Source organism: Hemiscyllium ocellatum, chromosome 22, assembly GCF_020745735.1.
Source record: "Hemiscyllium ocellatum isolate sHemOce1 chromosome 22, sHemOce1.pat.X.cur, whole genome shotgun sequence".
Taxonomy (NCBI): Eukaryota; Metazoa; Chordata; class Chondrichthyes; order Orectolobiformes; family Hemiscylliidae; genus Hemiscyllium; species Hemiscyllium ocellatum.
In genome coordinates, this window is record NC_083422.1 from 35063641 (window position 1) to 35089167 (window position 25527).

At 38.5% G+C, this 25527-nt stretch overlaps 1 protein-coding gene across 8 annotated transcripts in view; it reads right to left on the reverse strand.

Moving 5' to 3' along the window:
* The window catches only part of tacc2 (transforming, acidic coiled-coil containing protein 2), a 269026-nt gene that overhangs the window by 161269 nt on the left and 82230 nt on the right, over positions 1 to 25527 (reverse strand). For 7 of the 8 annotated variants that reach the window (XM_060842045.1, XM_060842046.1, XM_060842048.1 and 4 more), the window contains 4 exons: positions 19921 to 20067; positions 14215 to 14361; positions 13632 to 13778; positions 9111 to 9224 (listed from right to left, as the gene is read on the reverse strand). In XM_060842045.1, the coding sequence (XP_060698028.1) occupies positions 9111 to 9224; positions 13632 to 13778; positions 14215 to 14361; positions 19921 to 20067 (555 nt within the window). The remainder of the gene's footprint in view (positions 1 to 9110; positions 9225 to 13631; positions 13779 to 14214; positions 14362 to 19920; positions 20068 to 25527) is intronic. The other variant, XM_060842047.1, reaches the window with a different exon arrangement.

Below are 25527 nucleotides of genomic sequence, written 5' to 3' on the forward strand. Positions count from 1 at the left end.
CTTTCAAGACAGAAGGAAAACCCAACAGTAGAGCAGAATTGTCTGTATCTTTGAGGCCAGGAGGTACAGTAGTACTGATAACATAGAAGTGAGAAAACATCTTTTAAAGAGATGCAACGTTGGTAATTTTTTAAAAATCCATAAGTGCATCCTCCAATCACTTCAGTTGGCAAAATTCTAATCGATTGAAAGTGGAAAAGACTACTATTGGCTGTAACTAAACACTAGACTTTGTTAAAAATGCAACAGTTCAAATAAAGCCTATTATTGTGTTTAAATAATCTCAAAACGTGTTGCATCAGCTGATAACAGAACCAGAAAGGAAGACAGATCATTATGGCTCTTAGAATGTTAATTTCACAACAAAGATTTCCAGTTTTAATGTAAAAGTTGTGATGTTTCAATGCACACAAAATGAACGACCTCAACTTTGTCAGCTGTCACCTGACTTCCAACTGGAGGAATTAACGAGACAGTTACTTAGTAACTGTAAAATGCAACACAGCTAAAAATATCCAGACCAGGTCCATCTCAGTCTGCTGCAGGTAGAGGTCAATCTATTGGTAAGCTAATTTTGAAAATCCTTTCAATTCAGGGAGACAGAGTTTAATAGGTTTTAAAATCTATTTTATTAAATGTAATTAAAGTTGGATCTACAAATTAACCACACTCGTTCCTGCTAAAATGTTATCAAGGCATGATCCCATTCAACAGCACAAAGCTTGAATGGAATGATCTTGTTTGCGGTCATTTGTGAAGGCATTTTGCATCAATATGCTAAAACTTTGTTTGCATATTAAGAACTGTGGTGCATTAAAATATAAATGGGAGGTTTTTTTTTGAATTTCTGAAAACAACGCAGTTGCAAGCAAAGAGGAAACATGACAAAGCATGTTGGTCAGATGTCACTCAACGAGTTAGCAATAACTTTACTGGGCTGTAGTAAATAATAATTTTGAACAAAGAAAATTTACAGCCCAGGAACAGGCCCATCGGCCCTCCAAGCCTCAGCGGATCCAAATGCACTATCTAAATATTTTGTTAAAACATTTTGCGGTGAAGTGGTAGAATTTGCCACTCACTTGGTGATAAACCACAGCACATTGCTACAGTTACAGATGGCGTCCATGTTGGATCTGTCATCTGTGAGAGAATGCTCATGTTTTCAATTCAACAGAAATATGATCCCACTTTCGTGCTGGGATCAGCCGATTGGGACCACCTAGCATTGACCTTGATTGTGGACAATCTATGAGAGGAAGGTTCCCAATGTAAATATTCCTGTGTCACTTTCAATGTATCTGGGAAACCTGCCATTGCTACTAGCATGAAAGCAGCATTCCTGACAACATTAGCAGCTTTAACATTGAGAAGAAGTTTTAATGGCCAAGAAGTTGGCTGGAAGAATCGTCAGTTATTTTTGGGGCCCAAACCAAAAGCCTGGACTATCCAGCTTCCACCTGCTAGGGATAAGTATACAATCAATATATTAACTCTCTACTGGATCCCAGGTTGTTTATATAAGGAAATCCCTAGCTTGCAAGTCCCTTCTGTCATGCGATGCCTCCCTTATCCAAGGGACGATATACAGTCAGAGTCATAGATGAACAGCACAGAAACAGACCCTTCAGTCCAACTCGTCCATGCCAACCACATATTCCAACCCAATCTAGTCCCACCTGACAGCACCCGGCCTATATCCCTCCAAACCCTTCCTATTCATATACCCATCCAGATGCCTTTTAAATGTTGCAATTGTACCAGCCTCCACCACATCCTCTGGCAGCTCATTCCATACACTATCACCCTCTGTATGAAAAAGTTGCCTCTTACGTCTCTTTTATATTTTTCCTCTCTCACCCTAAACCTATGCCCTCTAGTTCTGGACTCCCCCCATCCCAGGGAAAAAAAAACTATTTATCCTATCCATGTCCCTCGTGATTTTATTAACCTCTATGATGTCATCCCTCAGCTTCTGACGCTCCAGGGAAAACAGCCCCAGCCTATTCAACCTCTCCCTATAGCTCAAATCCTCCATTCCTGGCAACATCCTTGTAAATATTTTCTGAACTCTTTCAAGTTTCACAACATCTTTCCGATAGGAAGGAGACCAGAATTGCATGCAATATCCCAACAGTGAGTAAAAAGTGAGGTCTGCAGATGCTGGAGATCAGAGCTGAAAATGTGTTGCTGGTTAAAGCACAGCAGGTCAGGCAGCATCCAAGGAACAGGAAACTCGACGTTTCGGGCAAAAGCCCTTCATCAGGAAGGGCTGATGAAGGGCTTTTGCCCGAAATGTCGAGTTTCCATATCCCAACAGTGGCGTCGCAACATGACCTCCCAACTCCTGTACTTAATACTCTGACCAATAAAGGAAAGCATACCAAACGCCTTCCTCACTATCCTATTTACCTGTGACGCCACTTTCAAGGCGCTATGAACCCGCACTCCAAGGTCTCTTTGTTCAGCAAGACTCCCTAGGACCTGACCATTAACTGTATAAGTCCTGCTAAGATTTAGTTTTTCCTCTGGAGTAGATGCAAGTGCTTCCCCAAAATCATCCAAGGGGCACACTATCACAATACTTTGGCAATACACTGGACACTCCAAAGATACTAACGCTTAGAGCACAGCCAGGGCAGGAGAAAGTTTCTCTTCTGAAATTGATTCAAAAACTCAAACTTAACTCACTGTTTTGAGTATTGCTGTAAGGTTACTGCTATAGAAATAAAATCAACACACAAAACATAGTATTTAAATAAAAAAAAAGGGAATGTAACACTAATTCTACTTGGTCTTCCAGTTATACGCTTCCATTCTCTTAACGTTACTTGTTTTCTTCATGACCTATCATACCTTTTAAAAATTGTTGAACCCTTTACTTACTGGATTCCTGTTTCCTTCATGCTCCCAGTGATCAGCACAAAAATGGAACAATTTAAACAGAAACAAAGGCTTTTAATGCCTGTAAACTGGCCCCAACGTATATTTGTTCAGCAATTGGAATCTGACACTAATGCTTTGTCATACCACAGATATGTGTAAAAATGTGTGCACAGGAAGAAGCTGCTGATAAACAACAGCCCAAGATGACCACACCCAGAACAGTAAACGTGTCTCAAAAATAACATCAGCCAACAAAGCAAAATGAACTGACGTATTTTGTGGTGAAATTAATTATATATAAATAGGTTGGAACTGAGGAAGTTAAAAGGCTTTTCAGGCACAAAGTACCAAGGATTAAAAAAAAAATCCATTGGAGCACACACACGACCCTAGAGACTTTGGCCTGGATTTAATTCCAATGTGGAATTATCTCGAGATGTCAGGCAAGGCAGGTCTTCCAGCCACAAACTTGAATCCACAATGGATCCAGTTTGCTGGGCTACAGTGAAGAAGGGCTGGATATCAGCATTTGGGAGATGCCGGTGTTGGACTGGGGTGTACAAAGTTAAAAATCACAACACCAGGTTATAGACCAACAGGTTTATTTGTAAGCACGAGCTTTCGAAGCACCGCTCCTTCATCAGGATGGTTGTGGAGTATAAGATCGTAAGACACAGAATTTATAGCAAACGTTTACAATGTGATGTAATTGAAATTAGATATTAAAAAAGACTTGGATTGTTTGTTAAATCTCTCATCTTTTGGGCCATCATGACATCAATTGTTAAATTGTTACTTGAGAATGTGACTTTAAAAATGTTCGGTGATTTACATGAAAGAACTGAAACCAAACTTGTTCATTCTAAAAGATGAGAGACTTAACAAACAAGTCAAGTCTTTTTCAATATATAATTTCAGCTACATCTCACTGTAAACGTCTGCTATAAATTCTGTGACTTACGATCATATACTCCACAACCACTTGATGAAGGAGCGGCGCTCCGAAAGCTTGTGCTTCCAAATACACCTGTTAGTCTATAACCTGGTGTTGTGAGATTTTTAAACTGGCTATCAGCAGCAATTTAGAAACTCAACATTTGGGAAAAGCCTTTGCTGCTGCAGCACAGTATCCATTTCAGAATTGCAGAAGTATAATTCAGCAGGAGGACAGGGAAAGCAGGCAAAGTTTTGCAAGCCTCATTTTAAAATTATTTATAAAATGGTTGGATAATGATCCACCAAGTAATTAGTCAGCATTCTTTCTAGGATGGAATTTTGCTCGAAAGATTTGAGAACAAGGATTCATCTGATCTCTGGATAAAACCTAGACAGCTGTTCAATGTTGAGATTACCCAATTTGATTGTGTTTGACAAAAGAAAACCTGTATTAATTTTTCCACCAATACTATTAACTGGAGGGAATTGTGATGTGTCTTTTAAGGAGATCTTATCCAAAATTTGGTTTCTGCTTGGACCTGCATGCAGGTATGTCACCTCCAATTGTGACAGATCTCATTGTCTCCTGCATAGGCAAAGGGTTGAGCATGTATCCCACAGGTAGGAAACCTGAATTCAGCATGGCCATTTAAAATGAGTCTAGACTTCAAACAGAACTATCTTAGCTGTCCCAGGGACCTTAACTGCAGTGTGAATGCCTTGCATGAAGGAAGAGACATTAAAGTTCTTGAAGTGCTGCTAAGACCTGAAATGTGTCATAATCATGGTAATTTAAATTCCAACCATTTCAATATGTAAAACCAAGCTGCAGCTGTCAGTAAGAGTAAAATAAAACAAATACTCTGCTGGAGTGCATTGATTGATAGGTCATCTGACAACCCTTCAAAATAACATTACCATCTACTGTATTCCTGGAGGTTCAACAGACTTTACTGTTGAAATTTCCCAAGGGCTATTATTATAAATAGTTGGCTGACTTTCAAAGCTCCAAAATCACACATCAAGTGGGGTGTTTTGATTTATCAATTTAATTGGTAGTTTTAAGAGACTATTAAAGAATTAACTGCTTTGGATGTGGTTATTGAATAAAATTATGTTTGTTCTTTTTAAAAGATTGAGCACTTGTGCAGCTATAAAATCTTTGAGTGGGTTTAATTAATGAGAGTTTTTAAATCTACATTGAATGAATGAACTCTCCTCAATTGCTGGAATTTTAATTGCTTTCTTTTCCACACAACTCCTGAAGTCTGCCCATTGTGGATACTAGGTAATTGTCTATGGTGGGTTAAGGGATATGAGGTGGCATGAAGATATGAGGGGAAACATGAAGTGGATAGGGTAGCCTTGAAGGATTAAGACTTTTTAAAAAAAAACGAACTCGGCCAAAATCTCAGAACCATAATAGAAATTGCTAGAAAAACTCAGCAAATCTGGCAGATTCTGTGTAGAGAAAGCAGAGTTAAGGTTTCAATTCCAGTAACCCTACTACTTGCTTCAGGTTTCCAGAATCAGCAGTTTTTTGCTTTTTTTCAACCCCTCAGAGAACTAATGTGGGCTTTCTAATCAGCCCACCTCAGCATTTTCCCATCGCTATGGCCACCTCCAACCTTCTTCTGGAGGCAATAACCCAACTCAATCATGCTGCCTCTGAAGCAAAGATCATCCGTGAAGTGGCCAGTTCCAGGGAGAAAAGTGTGTCAAGGCAGGGATTTCCCATCTGAACCTCCCAGCTTTGTGAAAAGCAACCAAGCCTGCATGTTTACTGCTAACACAAAAATGACAGCATGCTTTGTTTGAGAGTTATCAAATGCTACAAGCAAAGATGATTTTGTCAGCAGACGGGAGTGAGTGGGATAAATATCTCTCCATGATCTACCTGCGACATGCACCAGCCAGGTCTCAGGCTTCCAGTATTGCTACTTGAGAATGAACCTACCACACTTTACTGGACAAGAGATTTTAGAGTTTTGTCTTCCTGGATCAGGAAACGGAACATAACTGTTCATAAAATGAATGGTGATGAGTTTCACAACAGACTGGAGTAAAGAAACGAGCCTCTCTCACCAGGAAGTCCAATTAATTGGGTTGAACCCTGACTCTAAGTTCGGCCTCTATTGTATTTTAATCATTGCATTGTCAGGAGGTAAAAATGCTTTACAACAAACACCACCATTGAACCATAAATATATTAGGAGTCTTTAAAGCCGACAGGAAGAACATTTTAAAAATTGAATAAATAAATACACATCATGATTAAAAAATAGAAAATTTCAGATAAGAATGGTCATCATGCTTTAGGCCATAAAACACTGGATAACATTCGAATAATTCTCAAACATTCTCAACAGTGTATGATGGAAATAGTTTATTACAGAGTCATAGTTATACAGCATCGAAACAGACCCACGCCAACCAGATATCCTAAATTAATCTAGTCTCATTTGCCAGCATTTGGCCCATAACCCTCTAAACCCTTCCTATTCATGTATTCATCCGGATACCTTTTAAATATTGTAATTGTACCAGTCTCCACCATCTCCTCTGGCAGCTCATTCTATACATGTACTACGTTCTGCATATAAAAGTTGCCTCTTTAGATCCCTTTTAAATTTTGCACCTTAAATCTATGCCCTCTAGTTTTGAACTCTCCCACCACTGGAGAAAGACCTTGGCTATTCACCTTATGCATGACCCTCATGATTTTATAAACCTCTATAAGGTCATCCCTCAGCCTCTGACATGCCAAGGAAAATAGCCCCAGCCTATTAAGATTAGATTACTTACAGTGTGGAAACAGGCCCTTCGGCCCAACAAGTCCACACCGACCCGCTGAAGCGCAACCCACCCATACCCCTACATTTACCCCTTACCTAACACTACAGGCAATTTAGCATGGCCAATTCACCTGACCCGCACATCTTTGGATTGTGGGAGGAAACCGGAGCACCCGGAGGAAACCCACGCAGACACGGGGAGAACGTGCAAACTCCACACAGTCAGTCACCTGAGTCGGGAGTTCAACCCGGGTCTCAGGCGCTGTGAGGCAGCAGTGCTAACCACTGTGCCACCGTGCCGCCCACAATTAAGCCTCTCCCTATTGCTCAAACCCTCCAACCTTGGCAACATCATTGTAAATCTTCTCTGAACCCTTTCAAGTTTCACAACATCTTTCCAAAGCAGGAAGTCCAAATTGAATGAGGCTTTCCTAAAGTGGCCTAACCAATGTCATGTACAGCCGCAACATGACATCCCACCTCTGATACTCAATGCAGTGACCAATAAAGGCAAGTGTACCAAATGCCTTCTTCACTACCCTTTCTACCTGTGACTCCACTTTCAAGGAACTATAAACCTGCACCCCAAGGTCTCTTTGTCCAGCAACATTCCCAAGACTTACCACTAAATGTAAAATTCCTGCCCTGATTTGCCTTTCCAAAATGCAGCACCTAAATTAAACTCCATCAGCCACTCCTCAGCCCATTTGCCCATCTGATCAAGGTCTCATTGTACTCGGAGGTAATCTTCTTCACTGGAAAAGCACAGTCAGTCTGGTAGCATCTAAGGTTATCGCATTTCCAGCTACCTTCACCCCCCCCGCCCCCCGCCAAAATCCATACCCCTCCCATTTATTTCACAGCCCCTTGGGCCACAAGCCTCATTCCTGAAGGAGGACTTCAGTTCCCCTGCACCTCGGATGCTGCCTGACCAGCTATGCTTTTCCAGCTCCACACTCTTCAACTCTGCTGTGCAGCAGCAAAGAGAAATGTGCAAAAGTATAAACAAGATTTCAAATATTCATTATGTGGCATTAATCATTTAAGTGAATATAAGTTGTTGTTATTTTATTTAATTATTATGTAAAAATAGGTGTGTTATAACATGTAACACTAAAGCACAAATATATTTTTCTTGTGCTTATTGCAACACTATTCATCAGCAATCTCAAATAGTTCAGACAACATGTACCAGTCTCACTGCAGACACATGCAGATATGAAAGCACAGCTGGAAGTTGAAAGATTTAAAGTATTTTTGAACAGTTGTTACATTAGATTAGGCTGTGCAATTAAAATTTCTTCCGTTAGACCTTAAGCAGATAAGCCTCTCTCACCATTGAAATTTTATCTTTTTTCCTCTTTAACTTAACTACATATTTCCAGTTCATGAAATTTAAATACTTTTTAAATAGACAAAATAAAATATTTCTTTCCTAAAATATCTAAATTTTCCTGCAGTCAATGAAAAACTTGAAAATAAATTGAAAGGAGGTTTCCATCTACACGTTCAGAAATAAATCCTGTGCTCGTAAACAAAAGCATTCCATCTATATTAAACATTTCAAAGTGATATATGAATCGCAATACAAGTAGATAATGTGGCATTGTCAAGGACCCCAAAATTTTTGGGATACTTCCAAATTTGCCAGTGTCCTCAATATTTACTGCACCCACCCCATCCACCAGCTTTCCCCCAAAACATTCCATTGAAGTCACTGACGATTGAGACCCTTATGAGGGTAGGTGGTTGGTGCAGCAGTCTGCAGTAAATTCACAAAATGTCAGCTATGGCTTAGTTGGTAGCTTCTTTGCCTCAGTCATAAATGTATGGGTTCAAACCGCAATCTAGCATGTGAAGACAAATGGTCTCAGAGGTGCTATCTTTTGAGTAAAATATTGAATTGAGATCTCACCTCCCTTCTCAGATGGACGTATAAAACCCTCTAGAGTTATTTTGAAGAAATAGAGTGGAGCTTTCTCCACAGTCCAGAAGAGCACTTATCCTTCATCAACATCATGAAAACAGATTACCATTGCTAATATAAAAGTTTCCTGTGAGCAAATTGGCAGCTTATTTCAAACATTACAACAATCATTATTTTATTCAGTTGCTTGGTCTTTCATCGTGTACATCTATTGACTGTTCTATGTTGCGTGTGTTGTTAGTCAATCCTATAGGTGTGGCTACAGAGGAAGAGAACCCGAAAGTCAGTGTGTAACAGCAGAGTTTTGAAAAAAATTATAATAATGTCCTCTTCTCACATACATCCTGGTGAGGGTCATCTCTGCATGATTTCAAGGCACAAAACACAATAGTGACTACATTTAAAAAGCATTTCATTGGTTATGAAGTTCTTTGGTATGTTCTGAGATCATGAAAGGTGTTTTATCAATGAAGATGTTTTTGTCATTGGATCACTTATACATAATATTAATTACACAGTTAGCAATAAAGCATCCTTGGAATATAGATAAGTTGTGAGTTCAGTACCTGTTAGCAATTTGCTCAGAGGATTCTTGTACAGTCTCGGCAGAAACAATGTGAGGAGTAACTGCAAACAGTGGATGTGGGAAATCGTTTTGCTTTTCACTAAGTAATGATACACTGGCACAGAAAGAAAAACAGATAAATAGAATTTTATAGAACCATATCATTACTATTTCACACCCACTGTTAAATTAACCATTAAGAAAATGTTCCCACTTAACTCGTGTGGCAATGGCTTATGACAACTAGCCTTGGTGCTCTTATGATAAGATGAAGAAAAGTTGACCATACTATCAGTTCATTATCATTGGTTGTAATTTTGTCCCCTCCTTCTTCCCAGTCAATGTAATATCAGGTATAGGGTTTTACCATATTGCTCAAATGCACACTTCTCACAATTGGAAATATAGCTTTCAGTAACATTAGGTTGGGTTTGTGAATTAGTGATCACCTGCCTCAGACTTTGATACGAGGAGAAGAGGATGAAGGGTGTGAAAAGTAAACAAAATGTCTATTACTATAATAGAATGAAATTGTGTTATCTTGAATGCTATGTAGCATTGTTTGAAAACACTGTAAAGTGTACATATAACAAAATGCATAAAATAGCCTTATTAAACTCAGAAAGGAAATCACTGCTGTAGTTTTGTTTAATGTGGGAGCAGATTTATCAGCAGAAATTATAGCAAGTCTATCAAATAACTCTTCTTAATATTACAGTTTTAATTTTCAGTCAGCAGTGTCTTCATTGTTGTCATATGATGAATTAAAATAATTGAATGTCCATTTATTGAGATCTACTCTGAAATGGTACAGCCTAATTTGGACTCATTTCCATCAAACCAACATTGCGTGAGCAGAGCTTTGTCATAGAGTCAACAATGATTGGGCCCCATTTGAAAATAATTTATTTACAGTGAGCTGAATAATCAGGCGATTCAAAAACAAAAGTAGCTCACTCTGTGGTTTAAAAAAAAAGTCATTTCCCATAGACACAGAAAAATGCAGAAGTTGTACATAGAATCAAAAAGAATGAATATTTAAATAACAAAACTACTTCTGGAAAAGGAAACTTTAAGTGGCCTGAAAGTAAACTAAGGAAGGAATCAATTTTCAACTCCTTTCAACAGGACAACCATGGCCTGAAGTGGCACCAGCTTACCTATTTAATTTCTGTAGCATCTTTGGACCATAAGATGTGGGAGCAGACGATGGCCAGTCAGCTCACTGAATTGGATCTCTGTTCAACGAGATCTTGACAAATCTGATAATCCTCAACTCTACTTTCCTGCTTTTTCCCTATAATCCTCTATTCCCTTGCTGATTTAAAAATCTGTCTATTGCAGCCTTCCACATACTTAATGACTCAATTTCAAACAGCTCTATGGGGTAAAGAATTCCAGAGGTTCACTTCACTCAGAAGAAATCTCTCCTCATCTCTACCTTGAATATGAGACACTTATTCTGAGGTTATGCCCTCTTCTCCTAGCCACTCCGACAAGGGTAATCAATCTTTACCCACTAACTGTGTCAGGTCCCCTAAGAATTTTGTATGTATCAATAAGGTCATCTGTAAATTTTCCATATTCCAACAAGTACAGGCCTAAAGAATGGGAATTGGAGACAGAAGCTGTTTGTACGTTGAGAGATTAGCATACTATATATTGGCCATCAAAATGTCCACCTGCAGATGTGTAAATGGGCCCCAAAGAGGTCAGTTAGGCCAGTTAATCTGTGCATGCATGGGTGATGTCAGAATTCTACATACGTAATAATGTCACACCAGCTGCACATGCTATTGAGACCAAAGTGTCAAGGATGAAAACCAGGAATGGAGACAAATGCCAGGAAAGGTGACATAGGTCAAGATTTAGCATGGGTCAGACAGCTCTTATGGTGAGCGATGAAAGGTTAACATTACTGTGAGGAATTTGTACTTGAGTGAAGAGGGGGAAAAGCGTTGCTGACATCATGGAGAACTTTCACCCTACTTCATGAAATGCCCAAGGGCTGGTTCAATAGAGAATCCATCTGGTTTGAAGGCAGCTTTGCACAGCCTGGTCAAGTTTCTGCACCGGTGCACTCCTTATGCTACCCCTATGAAATACAAATTTGTAATCATCATGGGTCCTATCATAGAATGAGGATTGCTGACACATTTGATTTTAAGGGCCAAAAGGTCGCTCTTGGAATGAATGCATAAGTGGTCTCTAAGTTTAATGTTTTCACAAGTTGGATAACATTTACATTAATTGCAGTTTTATTTGAAACAGGGTAAGACACATTCAATTATGGTGAAATTCACTGCATAAGGAAGAGTCCGAGATATATATCAATTCTCATTGCCACATCATTACTAAAGCATTTATTAATGAGCTTAAGTACAGTACTAAAATGGAAACATACTTTGAGAGCAATTTGTAAATGTTTCCTCGCACTTCGGAATGTATGAATTAAATTGAGCATTCAAGTAAATGGAAAACATTAAATAAAGCCACAGTTTTTTTTCCTCAACATATTTCAAACTTTCGAATTCTATTAAAAATACTCTAAGTTCAGGCTTGAATCTTAACTGAGTTTATGTGCCTATGGCCAAGGTGGAAAACATTCATCTATTTATTTAAAAAGAAAAGCTAACATAATAAAGCAAAGATGGAATTTTTGACACAACAACAAACCATTCACCAGCACAAATGTTGTAAGCATTTCAAACAATAATCCTCATTAATTCCAAGGACACGTTTACAGATGTGAGAATTTGCTTCCCCCTATCAGAAACTTTTAGTTTATTCGAAATATCTAACATTCAGCCTGAAAGCCAGTAAGTAATTTCTACAAACGGCATCCTCATGCATATTTGTGAACAACACACAATATTTTGCATGAAATAAAACCAAAAGAACTGTGGATGTTGTAAATCAGAAACAAAAACAGAAATTACTGGAAAAACTCAACTGAGTTTGGAGGAAGGGTCACCGGACCAGAAACATAAACACAATGTATTATGTTCTTCATGAAACTGATTGTCAAAGGAAGAGTCTATTGCTTCTATTGAAACACAACGGCTTGGACATTTTGGCAGTAATGACATGAAATAACAAAGACAATTCCGGAGAAAAAAAAGGTACAAGTTATAACCTTGAGGTGTACAAGAGGCATTTCAGTTGTTTGTGTCAATAAATTATTCTGACCTAATAAGATTGCGCAGAACTGCTCTACTTCTTAAATTCTTTTTAGCAAAGTCAAGGCTGGCAACAAATGTGTTTTGTTATGTTGGCAGCAGAACAAATGCTTTGCGAACACACTTGGTTGGTCAATGTTTCTGGTGGTCACTGCTTCCCATCAGTTTGATGATGTGAGTTTATAACATTGCCAGTTGCTAATTCCTAAGGCAATGTAATCAGTTTGATCCACTGTATCTTGCCAAGATACTGAAGTAAAACTTCATGAAGTGCTGCATAGGATGTATGTTACTAAAATTAGGGGAAATAGCAACAAATTTCAACTTTATATTACTTTTTTGTAAAACATAAAGAACCTCAAAGTGTTGATTATCCTTTATTTTATTACAGCAGTTAAGGGTAACTAAACCAAGTTGTTTCTTAGAATTCAAATCAATGTTGTGACTTTTCAAGAATTTCACATTAGGTTATTTTCAAACTAATGTTTTTGTGATTATCTTTTATCCTGGTAAAGCAATATTACTACTTCTGGTTTTCAATATCCTTACTGTCCTTGAATAAACAAGTTGTCAGATATACATAAACTGAAGCAATCTTATGTGAATTGTTTCTGTACAGTTTTTAATTGATTAAACTTTCACGATCAATGGATTTGAACAAGTTTTGAATGAGAATCTGCTATCAAGGCTTTTTTAAATACGTGGTTATATGCTGCTACTCGGTTTAATAGAGCCAGACAAAAATTAAATGGAGATAAAAATATTTAATTTTGGTCACAATGTTTAAGAATGAAACTCTAGAATAGAAAGGAATATCAGGCAAGATAGATGTTGGAAGAACAGTCTGCTGTCCAACAAACTGGTGCAATTCCATTCATCAGTTTGATTGCTTAAGTTTATAAATAACTTACAAGCTGTTTAGCCAAGGACAGTAAGGGTACTAAAAATTCCGGAGTAATAATATTGCGCTACTGAGATGAAAGAGGAGCTTTTTTGGTGAAATCTCAAAAACATTGTCTTGAAAATAATCCAATTTGAAATTCCTGAAAGATCACAACATTAGTTCAAATTCCAAGAAACAACTTTGTTTAATTAGCCTTCACTTCAGTAAAGAAAAATCAAAGAAAATCAACACTTAAACATTTATTTTTAAGAAACAGTAATATACAAAAAATTTTAAATACTTATTCTGACTGATTATCTTGGTCACTGTAAATATGTAAACCTTACGTTAGTCTTGTGCTTGCTCATCTTTTCTTTAATAAATTTTAAGTCATAGTGGATGATTAATAACAGATTTCTCATCTTCAGGTTTAAATTTTCTCAACATTGCATATTGCTACCTTAATGGAGTCTGTTCAAGGTGACTCTGGAAATCTTCAGCATCATCTGATGGTTTAGTACACTGTACGTCTTGTGGAGGATGAGAAGCAACAGGTGCAATTGGCTGAAGCGAAACTGACTCTTCCTTTTCATAAGTCGAGGGAACACTGGAAAACAGATTCAGAGAAGCAACAGGATGATTATTCATGTGGCTTAACTACGGAAACATCATTAAAACTATGAATACATCATGGAAACCACAGCACTACTGCAAACCACAATTCTAATGTCACGTGAAAATGCAAATATTTCTAGCAGTAACAAGAAACAGCAATCTTCAGTGATTGATCCCTTCCCAACCCAATAACAATGAGACCAATCTCCTGCTGTCAAGGCCGACACTGGAAAAATATCAAGTTCAGTTTGCCAAACAAAAACATGTAAAGAGATATTAAGTACTCATTCTGTTCATGCTGTTTGAAATAGTTATCTGATTTGAACATTGTAAGGATCTTGGTTTTGGAACACAATTAAACTCCAGAGGAGGTCAGGAACTGTGCATTCCAAATTAACTCAACACCTGAACTTCCTATACGTTGGTACCTTATTGGAGTCTGTGGAAGCTGATTCTGGAAAACTTCAGCATTAAACAATAGCTTAGGGTGCTCAGAGTGCTGTGGGGGATCAGGAGCAACAAATGCTGGAATCGGAGGCGGAACCAACGCTTGTTTTTCAGAAGACCAGGAAACCCTAGTAAACAAAGATACAGAGATATGCCAGGATAACCATTCCTGTAGTCTCACTCTTAATACAAATGTACAAAATGATCAAGACTTTAGCTCATAAGAAACGGTCATTTTAACAATCCTTCACAAATTAATTTCTAAAAATGAACGAACTCACTTATACAGTAAATAGGCCCCTCAAAAAAAGTGGGTCTGTGCAGGAGATTGAGTAGCTTCTGTTCCTACTGAATGGATCCAATTCAAAACGTTAATGTTATTCCCATTAAATTCTTTTTTCATCTCTTATATACATTCTGCCATTAGTTTTGACATTTCAGCATTTCCAATAATAGCTTGGAATCCATCCAGTATTTTGTACACCTTCCAGTATGAGGAAAAATGCAACAGAATTGCTCAAACTGCAAGGAAAACAATTTTTCGACCTAACCAAAATGAGACCTTCATTATTTTATTTCTATTTTTGCCAATTTTGGTTTGGAGCTGTGAACTATGAGCGGAGAGCTAAAGATGACCTCTGGACAGGGAGCAGCGGCTTGTTTAAAACAAAAGCACACACAAAATGATTTTTGTTCATGAGGTCAGGCTGAGAAGATTGATAGCAGGTTGGTTCTTGTTTAAAGAACATTGTCGCTGTTTTGGTTCAGGAGATGCATTATGCTCAAACAGATGGCAGATGTTTGCATATTAGCTGATGCCTCACAGGGAAACTAGTGTCAAATAGCCTAATTGAAAGAAAGTGGAAAACAAAACAAAAATAGAGAAACCAAAGTATGAAGTGGTGTTGAACGGTGATTACGTGAGGAGGAGTCTGGCTGCCAAAACCAGGAGTTTTGATTGCTCCTGGTTATCCTCCCATCAAGTTACTAAATATTCAGAGAACAGAATCTCATGACAAGAATTAAATAATTATTCCTGAGTCTACTAGAATTGTGTGGACTGGTGTCTTCAGAAATCAAGCAAGGTGCAATCCTCTGTGTGTGTCTCAGCATCATGGAAACTGCTTATATGAACTGGCTAGGTACATTTCCTTTGTAAATATTTCCCATAACTATATGTCTAGCTGTCTTTGTGCAAGTGGGGGGCTAGAATCAAAAAAGATTGTGTTTAAATCTTAGGCATTAATTACATCACAATTGGTTCTGTGATAACGCGCATTTCTTCAGCGCAAATTGGCTATAACGAGATTGAAGAATTTAGATCATTATCTGTGAACTTTCCTTACCTGTATTGGTTATAATGCAACTCTGGTCCCATTGGTTTAAATGGTGCTGCGTGAGCACACAGGAATGGAACTATTGTGTTATATCAGAACAAACTATATTTTGTTACTTAATCTTGCTCTGCTAAAGCTGTTATTATAATTATTATTAATAATAAATTGTTAATTCTTTTGTTTAGGTTTTAAACTTGGTGTCTGGTGATAGTTGCTCAAAAAGTCTGGTTATGAACAATTGGGGTAATTTGGAGGGTCATCGACTATTTTAAATTTTGCTATTTTGCAAATTCAGGAACAGGGAGTTTGAATGGATTTGGCTGTGTCTTCATATTGTACCAACCTCAAGAAGTGTTAGGATCTTGATGAGCGGAGATAAAAATTAAGTAATCTTTGTGATCTTATCCTCCCAATTATCAGTCTTGGTTCTTCGGAAACATTTCTGACATTGAGTTCCATGGGACATTAGTTCAATAGCATCTTCAATGTTATAGTCACACACGGCACCCCAAACTGCTGGCCTCCAATATATCAATCTGAAAGCCTTCATTTTCAGATCTCTCCACAATCTCAATCATCACAACATGTGCAATCTTCACAACTTACAACTTCTGAAACTGGCTCACTGTGTGCACACACACACATTAACTTCAATTCAGTAACCTTGACGAAACATTGAGCCACCAATATCAAACAAGCTGGAGATCCTTTCATAAACTTTTTGCAGCAAATATCAGGAACCTTTGTTCCATTTTAGTTTGGCTCTGTCCTTGCTAACTCCAGCAGCCATTCATAGCCAGTTTGAAGACAAATCCTGAAAGCTAATTCCTCTGCAAAACTTAATTTGATGCATTGAGTGAAATCCTGTCCAACTGGTATCTTCCAGAACAGTGAGATTATTTTCAGGTCAGGAACCTGACTGACTAACTTGTACGACATTTGCTGGCTCTATCCTAGAACATTCTAATTATCATTCAAACTCTGCTTTCTGAATTTGGCGATGCCCGGTGTTGGACTGGGGTGTACAAAGTTAAAAATCATAACACCAGGTTATAGTCCAACAGGTTTAATTGGAAGCACACTAGCTTTCGGAGCAACACTTCTTCATCAGGTGATTGTGGAGGGCTCGATCGTAACACAGAATTTATAGCAAAAAACTTTGCAGCGTGATGTAACTGAAATTATACATTGAAAAATTGATTTCTTAACAGGTTTAAACAGACCTTATTGTGATTTTTAACTCTGCTTTCTGAAAACACCTAGGGAGGTGAGACATTCATTCTGTTAATGAAAGGATTTCTAAATGAAGGAACAACAGTGTGGGTTACAATGTCTCAGAGATAATCAGGGAAGACTGGTCCCTGAGTCTCCAACCTTTATCTGGGAGGTCCAGCTCTGGGATTTGAGGATCTTAATGAGAAGTGATTTTACCAAGAATGAATTTTTTTTAAAAAATCAATTAGCAGACATGAAGACAACAACTGAGGAAAGTCCTAAAGGACGGTTTTCTGTCTAACCGGCAGATGGTACACCAAAACAATCCAGCAGTTTAGGAGGGCATGGCAGTGGAATTCCATGGTGCCTGGACCCACACTCTGACTATCCCAGCATTCTCCTGCACAGCCCTCTTTAGCACAACACATCTTGCAGCTCCAGTTATTGCTTCCAATCAAAAACTTGATAGATGGAATATAATGTGGGGAAAAGTGAGGTTATGCACTTTGGCAGGGAGGAAAAGGGAGCTTAATATTATTTAAATGGAGAAAGACTGCAGAAGTTGCCAAACATACAGGTTTGGGATGAATTACAAAAAGCTAGCATCCAAGTTCAGCCGGTAGTAGAGAAGGCAAATGGTGGGTTGGCATTTATTTCAAAGGGAATTAAGTAGAAAAGTGGTAAGGTTTTGCTAAAAAACTATACAAGGAACCTGTTAGAACACAGCTGGAATACTGTGAATAGTTTTGCGTCCCTTATCCAAGGAAAGACATACAGGCATTGGAAGCAGCCCAGAGACGATTCACTAGGCTGATATAAGTAGAAGAATGAGAGGTGACCTTATTGAAACATGAGATTTTTAGAAAACTCGACAGGGTAGATACAGAAAGGTTGATTCCTTTTGTGGGAGATTCCAAGACTAAACGGCATAATTTCAGAATAAGGACTCACACATTTAAAACAGAGAGATGAGGAGAAATTTCTTCTCTCAGAAGGTCATCTGTGGAATTTTTTTACCACATAGGGATACCAAGCTTGTGTCATTAAGTATATTCAAGGCTGAGAGAGATAATTTTTTAATTAGTAAGGGAATCAAGGGTTGTGGAGGAAAAAAAACAAGGAGGAGGAATATCAGATTTGCCACAATTGCATTGAATGATGGAGCAGATTCAATGGGCTGACTGGCCTACTTCTGCTCCTACATCTTATGGTCTCTCTATCTAGGTACATCCTCACATCCCCATCTGAGCAGGCAACATTCATAGCTTATCCTCGTTCTACTGTCCTTTCACACTTAACCTTCAAAGGTTACCCTCAACAAATGCCGGCCTTTCCATCTCTCTCATAATCCATTATAAACTTCGACACCTCTCTACTTTCTCTCTGTGCAGGAGAAAATAGCAGACGACTGTGAAAGCAAAGACTGATGGGATACAGAGGAAACAGTGGAAAATAGAGGGGGGGGGGGGGATGGGGAAAGAGAGGAGGAGGGACAGAGCAGTGACGAGGGGGAAGACAGAGAGGAATGGAGAAGAGATGGAAGGAAAGTAACGTCCTCAATTGATTGGCATCTTGTTAACTATTACTCTGCATCCACCAGCTCCACTGGGAAAGAAGCCTCATTTATAAAGGCTGCAAATGTTAGCTGTGACATGTCTGGAGAGCTGTTCTTCAGCCTGTAGACTATGCTAGGAGATCCCACCTCCTTTCAGATGTCCATCTCATCTATTGTTGGGATGTAGAGGAGAAGGCAGTTAATGCTATTACTGATGTTGCTTTGGCTGTAGCTGAAGCCATTGACGGTGACATGGCTTCTGCTCTTGTTCCTCAGCAAAGTTGCATTAGTTCCTTCTAAGCAATGAGAGGGCTGACAGTCAGGAAGCAGCTGAAAGTACATCAAAATCTAGATGGTGAAGTGCCTTTCATGAAGTTGGTATCAGCATGTCAACCAGCAACAGTATTCCCTGAGAGATGTGGTTCTGTGAAGTATATTCCCTTGAAGCCCACAACTGTTGCTCTTCAGTGAAGCTCATCAAAGCCTTTCCAACATATCAGTTTCACCAACGATGCTTTTCCCAATTTCCATTTACCTCAGAATTCTAGTCAGGATGGTGGCAATACAGTATCTTCTTGGCACAGTTTACAAGCTCCTAATTTCCTTTTTGATCACCTCATTAGTCTTCTTAACAGATCCACAGAGGCTCCCCACTTGGGTTCTGTCCAGTGAAAGCCATAAGTAATATTGAGCCAATGTAACTTTCCTTCATTTCTTCACACCTGGCTCAGAAAATTCTGCTCAGTGATGTTGCAGGCTTCATATTCGATATGAAAATAATTCAAACCATATGACGCCTTCAATTTGTACCAACAAGATCTTACATTAGTCACTCTGGATGGGAATATTGAAAGCACAGGGCTAATGGCAATTCCTTCTGATATATAGGAGCTGTTTTAATCAAATCCAAAGAGTTAGTTTGAGAAAAGCCTGATTTGACACCCCTGACAAAATGGAAAAACTGTTCTGAACTTTGAAGGAACAGCATAGATTCCACTGATGTCAAAAAATTATAAAAATTAAAAAATAAGATGTTTAAGGAAAAGTTGCACTATGTTTTTCAAAAGTTATTTAAAAATAATTCATTTTCTTCTGGAGTTGTGATGTTTTTATTAATTTATCTACTGGAAATATGTTCCTATCATATGTTGCTCTCATGCATTTATAACATTTTTCACCTCAAACAGGACTTGAGGAGATGTTTCACACATGAATAAGTGCATGCTATTGAAAGCTTAAGACAAGAATAAATACATTCAAAAAGGTATGGAGAACTGGGGCTTGCCCATATGAGTGATTTAAGAAGGAAGAATTCAATAAATAAGATATGCTCATCTACATAGTTGTCATGATTCTAACTTTACAAAGCATCTTCACCAACTAATTCCGTGAGCATGCTTTCATGAACATCTCCTAATTATTTCTATCTTCCTACTCTAAAACTGCTGCATCAGAGCAAAGCCCATTTCTATTCACAGCTCCTCAAAACGATGGAAAATAATAACTATAATTTGAAAAGTCAGTGAACAACACTTTTCTCAGATTCAAGTTTCAATTTTCTAAACCCTGTATGCTGTTACCTTAATTCACTCTGCTCAAGTTGATTCTGGAGTAGTGTAGCATCATCTGGTGGCTCAGCAGGCTTGGTATGCTTTGAAGGATGAGGAACAACAGATGCAGGAAGAGGATATGGAACTGGTTCTTTCCTTTCAGACGCCAAGGAAGCACTGGGAAACACAGATACAGGGATATGTCAGGACAAACATTTCTGTAGCTTAGCTTCAAAAACAAAGTTACTGTGTCAAAACCTTAGCTGTGACAAGAAATGCTCACTTTAACAATCATTTTTAAATCAACTTCTACTATGACTGAAAGCAACTTTTATAAATAATGGAAATGCACAGTAGACTGAATAGCATTGGAGAGATAAACAGAAGTTAAATCTCAGCTAGAATACCGTGTACCATTCTGATTGCCAAAGTTTCAGAAGGATATGAATAGTTTGGAGAGAATGACACTTCTCATCACTGGAAGCAGTTAAAAAGATAGATTGGAGAACTTGAGACTGTTTTCTTAAAGTGGAGATGGCTAACAAGAGATTTGATGGCTGTTTTCAAAATCCTGAGAGGATGGACAGAATAACTGGTGGAGAAAATTATTACAGATGGTAGAATTTGCAAACAGCTAATACTGGAGATCACAGTGGGCCAGACAGCATTCATGGAGAGAGAGCAAGGTAACGTTTTGAATCTAGATGACTCTTCAGAGCGGAACCATGCCCTCTCATTAAATGATTGAGAACGAGACAGCACAAGATTGTTGCATCATATTTGCTTCTTTTGCAATGAAAATCTTTTTCACAGAGAGAGTAGCTAGGGTCTTGAACACAGTGCCTGAAAGAGTAATGGAAGCAATTTCTTATGAAATATTCATGAAGGTATTAGATGATTATTTGTAAAGGGCAACATTTAGAGTTTTGGGGAAAACACAGGAGAATGGCATGAAGTCATAATACTCATTCAGAAAGTCACTGCAGACATGAGGGCCAAACAGCTTTCCTTTGCATACTAATTGCTTTGTGATCAATAGTTTTGCTGGATGCATCTCATCCAATAAATTAACCATACTCCTGTTCAAATTCTGATCAGTCAGTTGACAACTTTTAACATTTTCTATTTTTTGTCATACAGTCTATAACAGCATGGAAACAAATCCTTCAATCCAACTAGTCCATGCCAACCATGTTCCCAAAACTAATTAGTCCTACCTGCCTGCGCTTGGCTCATATCCCTCTGAACATTTCCTATTCATGTATTTATCAAAATGTCTTTTAAATATTGCAACTGTACCTGCCTCCACCATTTTCTCTGGCAGTTCATTCCACACATGAGCCCCCCTTTATAAATCTTTCTCCTCATCTTAAAAATATGCCTCCATGTTTTGAATTCTCCCACCCCTAGGGAAAAGACCCTTGTCATTCACATTATCTATGCCCTTCATGATTTTATAAACCTCAATAAGGTCACCCCTCAACCTCCTACGCTCCAGCGAAAGTCCAGTGAAATGCACATTTTCATCTGTTTATCCTGCCAGTTTTGACCACAGCAAATTTCATGGTTACTGTTATATATCCTGGAATCCATGAGCCATTTTGTACATGTTCCAACCTGAGGAAACACTATGTCAAGTGCTGAAATTGCAAGATTAAATCGGCTGGGGTATTTGGTTTCTTTCAAATCCCTCGACATGCTGGGGACTGGATGAGCTACAAAATTATGTAAGGAATGCAGGAGACACAGACATCTCACCAACCCCTAATATCATACTTGGCTCAGTGGTAGCATTCTTCTCACTGAGTCAGATGGGGTGTTGGTTCAAGTTTCTTTCATGATACCTGAATACACATTTTCAGCTGACACTTCAATTTATAAGACTGAATGATTTCTTGGCCTTGCAGAAATCAAGAGCTGCAGCATGATGATGGTATAGCACCAAAATGACAACAGGGATTAAAAACGCAAAAGCACTTCATTGACTTTGAGACCTACTGTGGTCACGAGAAGCATTCTATAAATGAAAGCCTTTTTACAGCAGAATCAATTGCCTGTAATGGAGAGAATCTCTGTGGACTATAGGTAATAGTTCTTCACTTTTACAATTTGCTGGTGGCATGTTATTGGGGCCAAAATCTCACCTTTGGACAATGAGTGGGAGAGCCAGGTCCAGAAGCTCCTTTCAAATTGCACCAGCTCTCACCAACACCCACCCCAGCCTTTGAAAGAGCTGTTAGGTTTGACACTAGCATAAAAAGCAGGGGAATTTTCCAAGTGTTTCTTTAATACAACACCACTGAGTCAGATTACATGGTCGCTTTAGCCATGGTTGTTTGTAAAACCTTGCTTATGTAAATTGACTGCTGCATTCCCCAGTATTACTACAGAAAGTACAAGATAGACTGTAACATGCTCAGGAATCACAGAGGATGTAAATCATATTCTTTTTCCTTTCCCGTTTTATATTGCATCTTCTAATCGAGGCTAGCATTCTCAGATGTTAGAAATATTGTTTTTTGAAATATTAATTCCTCAAAAAGGTTAGAAATAATGCCTGCGTTTTGAAATATTAAAGTTGAGATTCTCTTTATTTGATCAGGTGTATTGGATAAAAGCTGAAGTCTCCATGAGATTGTTCAAAGAAATTCTAGACAGCATTTAGATTAGATTCCCTTAAGTATGGAAACAGGCTCTTCAGCCCAACAAGTCCACACTGACCCTCCGAACAGTAACCCACCCAGACCCATTCCCCTACATTATATTTATGCCTGACTAATGCACCTAATGCTACAGGTAGTTTAGCTTGGCCAAATCACCTGACCTGCATGTTTTTGGATTGTGGGAGGAAACTTACATAGACAGGGGGAGAACATGCAAACTCCACACAGTTGCCTGAGGCAGGAATCCAATCCAGGCCCCTGACACTGTGAGGCAGCAGTGCTAACCACTGAGCCACATGCCACCCCATTTCTTGAGCAAACAGTACCATCCAGTGCCACCTAACTAAGCACTCATCTCATTTCTGATTTGGGATCTTACTGTGTGGGTGCTGCATTTGTTTACACAAAATAGTCACACAATATTTAAGAGATGCATTAATTAAGTGAACAGGTGGCACGGTGGTTAGCACTGCTACCTCCAAGGACCAAGATTCAATTCCAGCCTTGGGTGACTGTGTGAAGCTTGCACATCCCAGTGTCTATATGGGTTTTGTCCAGGTGCTCCCAGTCCAAAGATGTGCAGATAAGGTGGATTGGGGACATGATAAATTACCAATAGTGTCCAGGGATGTGCAGGTTATGTGGATTAAATATGGGAAATGCAGTGTTACAGAGATAGGGTCCGGGGGTTGGGGGGGTGATGGGGAGAGATTGTATTGAACATCAGTGTGGACTCAATGGGCTGAATAGCCTACTTCCACACTGTAGGGATTCTGTGTTTACTTAAAAGCACTTTGAATCATTTTTTGAGAACTGGACTAAAATACAATACGAATGAGTCATCCATTCCTTCCTACTGTCTCAAAAACTAACATAAATAGCTAAACCCATTACATCAATAGCCTTTCTCATGTATGGGTTGGGGAAGATATCCCCAGTGCTCTGTCTCTGTACAGCTGAAGTAGGCAAATTACTGAAACATCCCTTCTCCAATATTCTTGGAACTGCTTTTGAACTGATATACTAGCTTAGAGCGGGCTAAGATAGAATAGGAAAGATAGGCACACAACTTGTCATTACAAGTGGCCAATCATTTGTAGCCTATGCTGTACCAGCAGTAAAGGTCATCACAAACATTGCATCTATTCTGCTTATTCAATTGCTCAACAGAGTTGGGCATTGAATGTGAACTGAATGGCCTCTTTTTGTGTCATGATAACTGTAACTATTACAAACTAGAAATGTACAGTAATTATTGAAATTACTGTGCTGAATGTATATTAATAAATATTTGAATGAATGTGGATGCACATAAATCCTCTCTGAGCTGAGCAAAGGATTTGAAACTAATTTCATCCACATTGAGGACAAAAGTATTTCTAAACAATTAACGCACAAGGAATGTTGATCCCCGAGTGAAGTGGTCAAAGATTACAGTTCATAAACCATTCAGATTCTTGTGTCAATGAAGGTCTATTATACTGTGAGTCAGTTAATTATCTAGAAGAAATACCCTATTCTTTTTTTTTCCAACTCAGTTTCTACACTGATCTCCTGGAGAATTTTTGTCACACAAAAAGACATTATTAACCTGTAAAGTATCAGTTAAATTAGTTTCTATAATCTCAGCAACTCCCACGATTTTCCCTGAGAATCAGGTCTATTGGGACAGCATTGCAGTGGAAAGAGAAACAAGAGGCCAGGGGTGTTTCTGAAGTTGTAATAAACAATGTTTGTCATCCAACACTCACAACAAGAAACAGCAGGTTAACATTCAATTGCTTTTGGAAAAATAGAACCATGTGTTGTACTGATCTAAAACTTAGCACCAAAACAGCTAACACCAAAGCTGCAGCCAACTTAGTAGTTCCTTTGGCATCAATAACATTCCATAACCGTGGTGCTACAACTTATTGAAAATTCACTTCCATCTAACAATATATAGGTTTTGAAAGGATGGATATTTGACAGGGCTTATTTAATCAGCATCATTGCACCATGGGAGAAATTATAAGTGATTGCACTTTATGAAATACCTCTTGTATTTTAAACTGATCATCCCAAAAAGCCCAAATAAAGTACACTCCAAAAAATCTCTAATGCAGATCAGCCAGAGGAATACTGTGTCACTTTGGTTGTGAAGGCAGAAGAAGTCTGCAACAGCAAAGTGGTCCTACTCATCAATGCTTGATATGTCAAAAATCTTACCACCAACTGCATGGACAATAATAGTGATCCAAGGTCAAAAAAATTCACAAACATGTGTCTGTCAGGGTCCATTTGTGAAATCCTGTAGTAATGGTGGATTGGCAGTGGGACAGAATCAACTGGGAATCCTGGTGAAGAATCGACAAGCAGGTAACAAGATACATGAAGACCATTAGTAATCTGTAACGTCTGTGCGTTTGTTGAAAAAAAAATTTTAGATGAGTACCATAGTTGGTTAACAAAGTTTCCTACCACTGATATCTCTATGGACAGCATCATGTGTAACTGGCTAGTCCTCTTCAGGATACTGTCTGTTCACCCCAAATGGGAAGGGAGCTTACAAAGGTGCCCAAGAAACAGGCTGTCTCATTTTTCCCTGCAAGGGGAACCACATCCTGAGGAACACCATCTTTGCAATTTGGAATATTAAAATACTGAGGGATGATCTGAAGTATGATTGCGAGGATCCTGATATTGTTCAAAATGGCAACAATGTTCATCATGCCTCGAGTCACAACATCTCAATGATGAAGTAGAGCAGTGGCACAATGGAAACAAAAAAGAAGTGCTGCATTCTAGACCCCATGACATTATGGGTCATTCTACACTATATACTCAAAGACGCCTGGGTCAACAATCAGCATCAAACCACATGAAAACTAACAGCAGAAACTCAATGACTGTGAGAAGACATCAATTGAGTAACTATGACTTTTGAAGCTATCTCAGATTTTTAACATTGAATCTTCTACATATCTATTTCAAC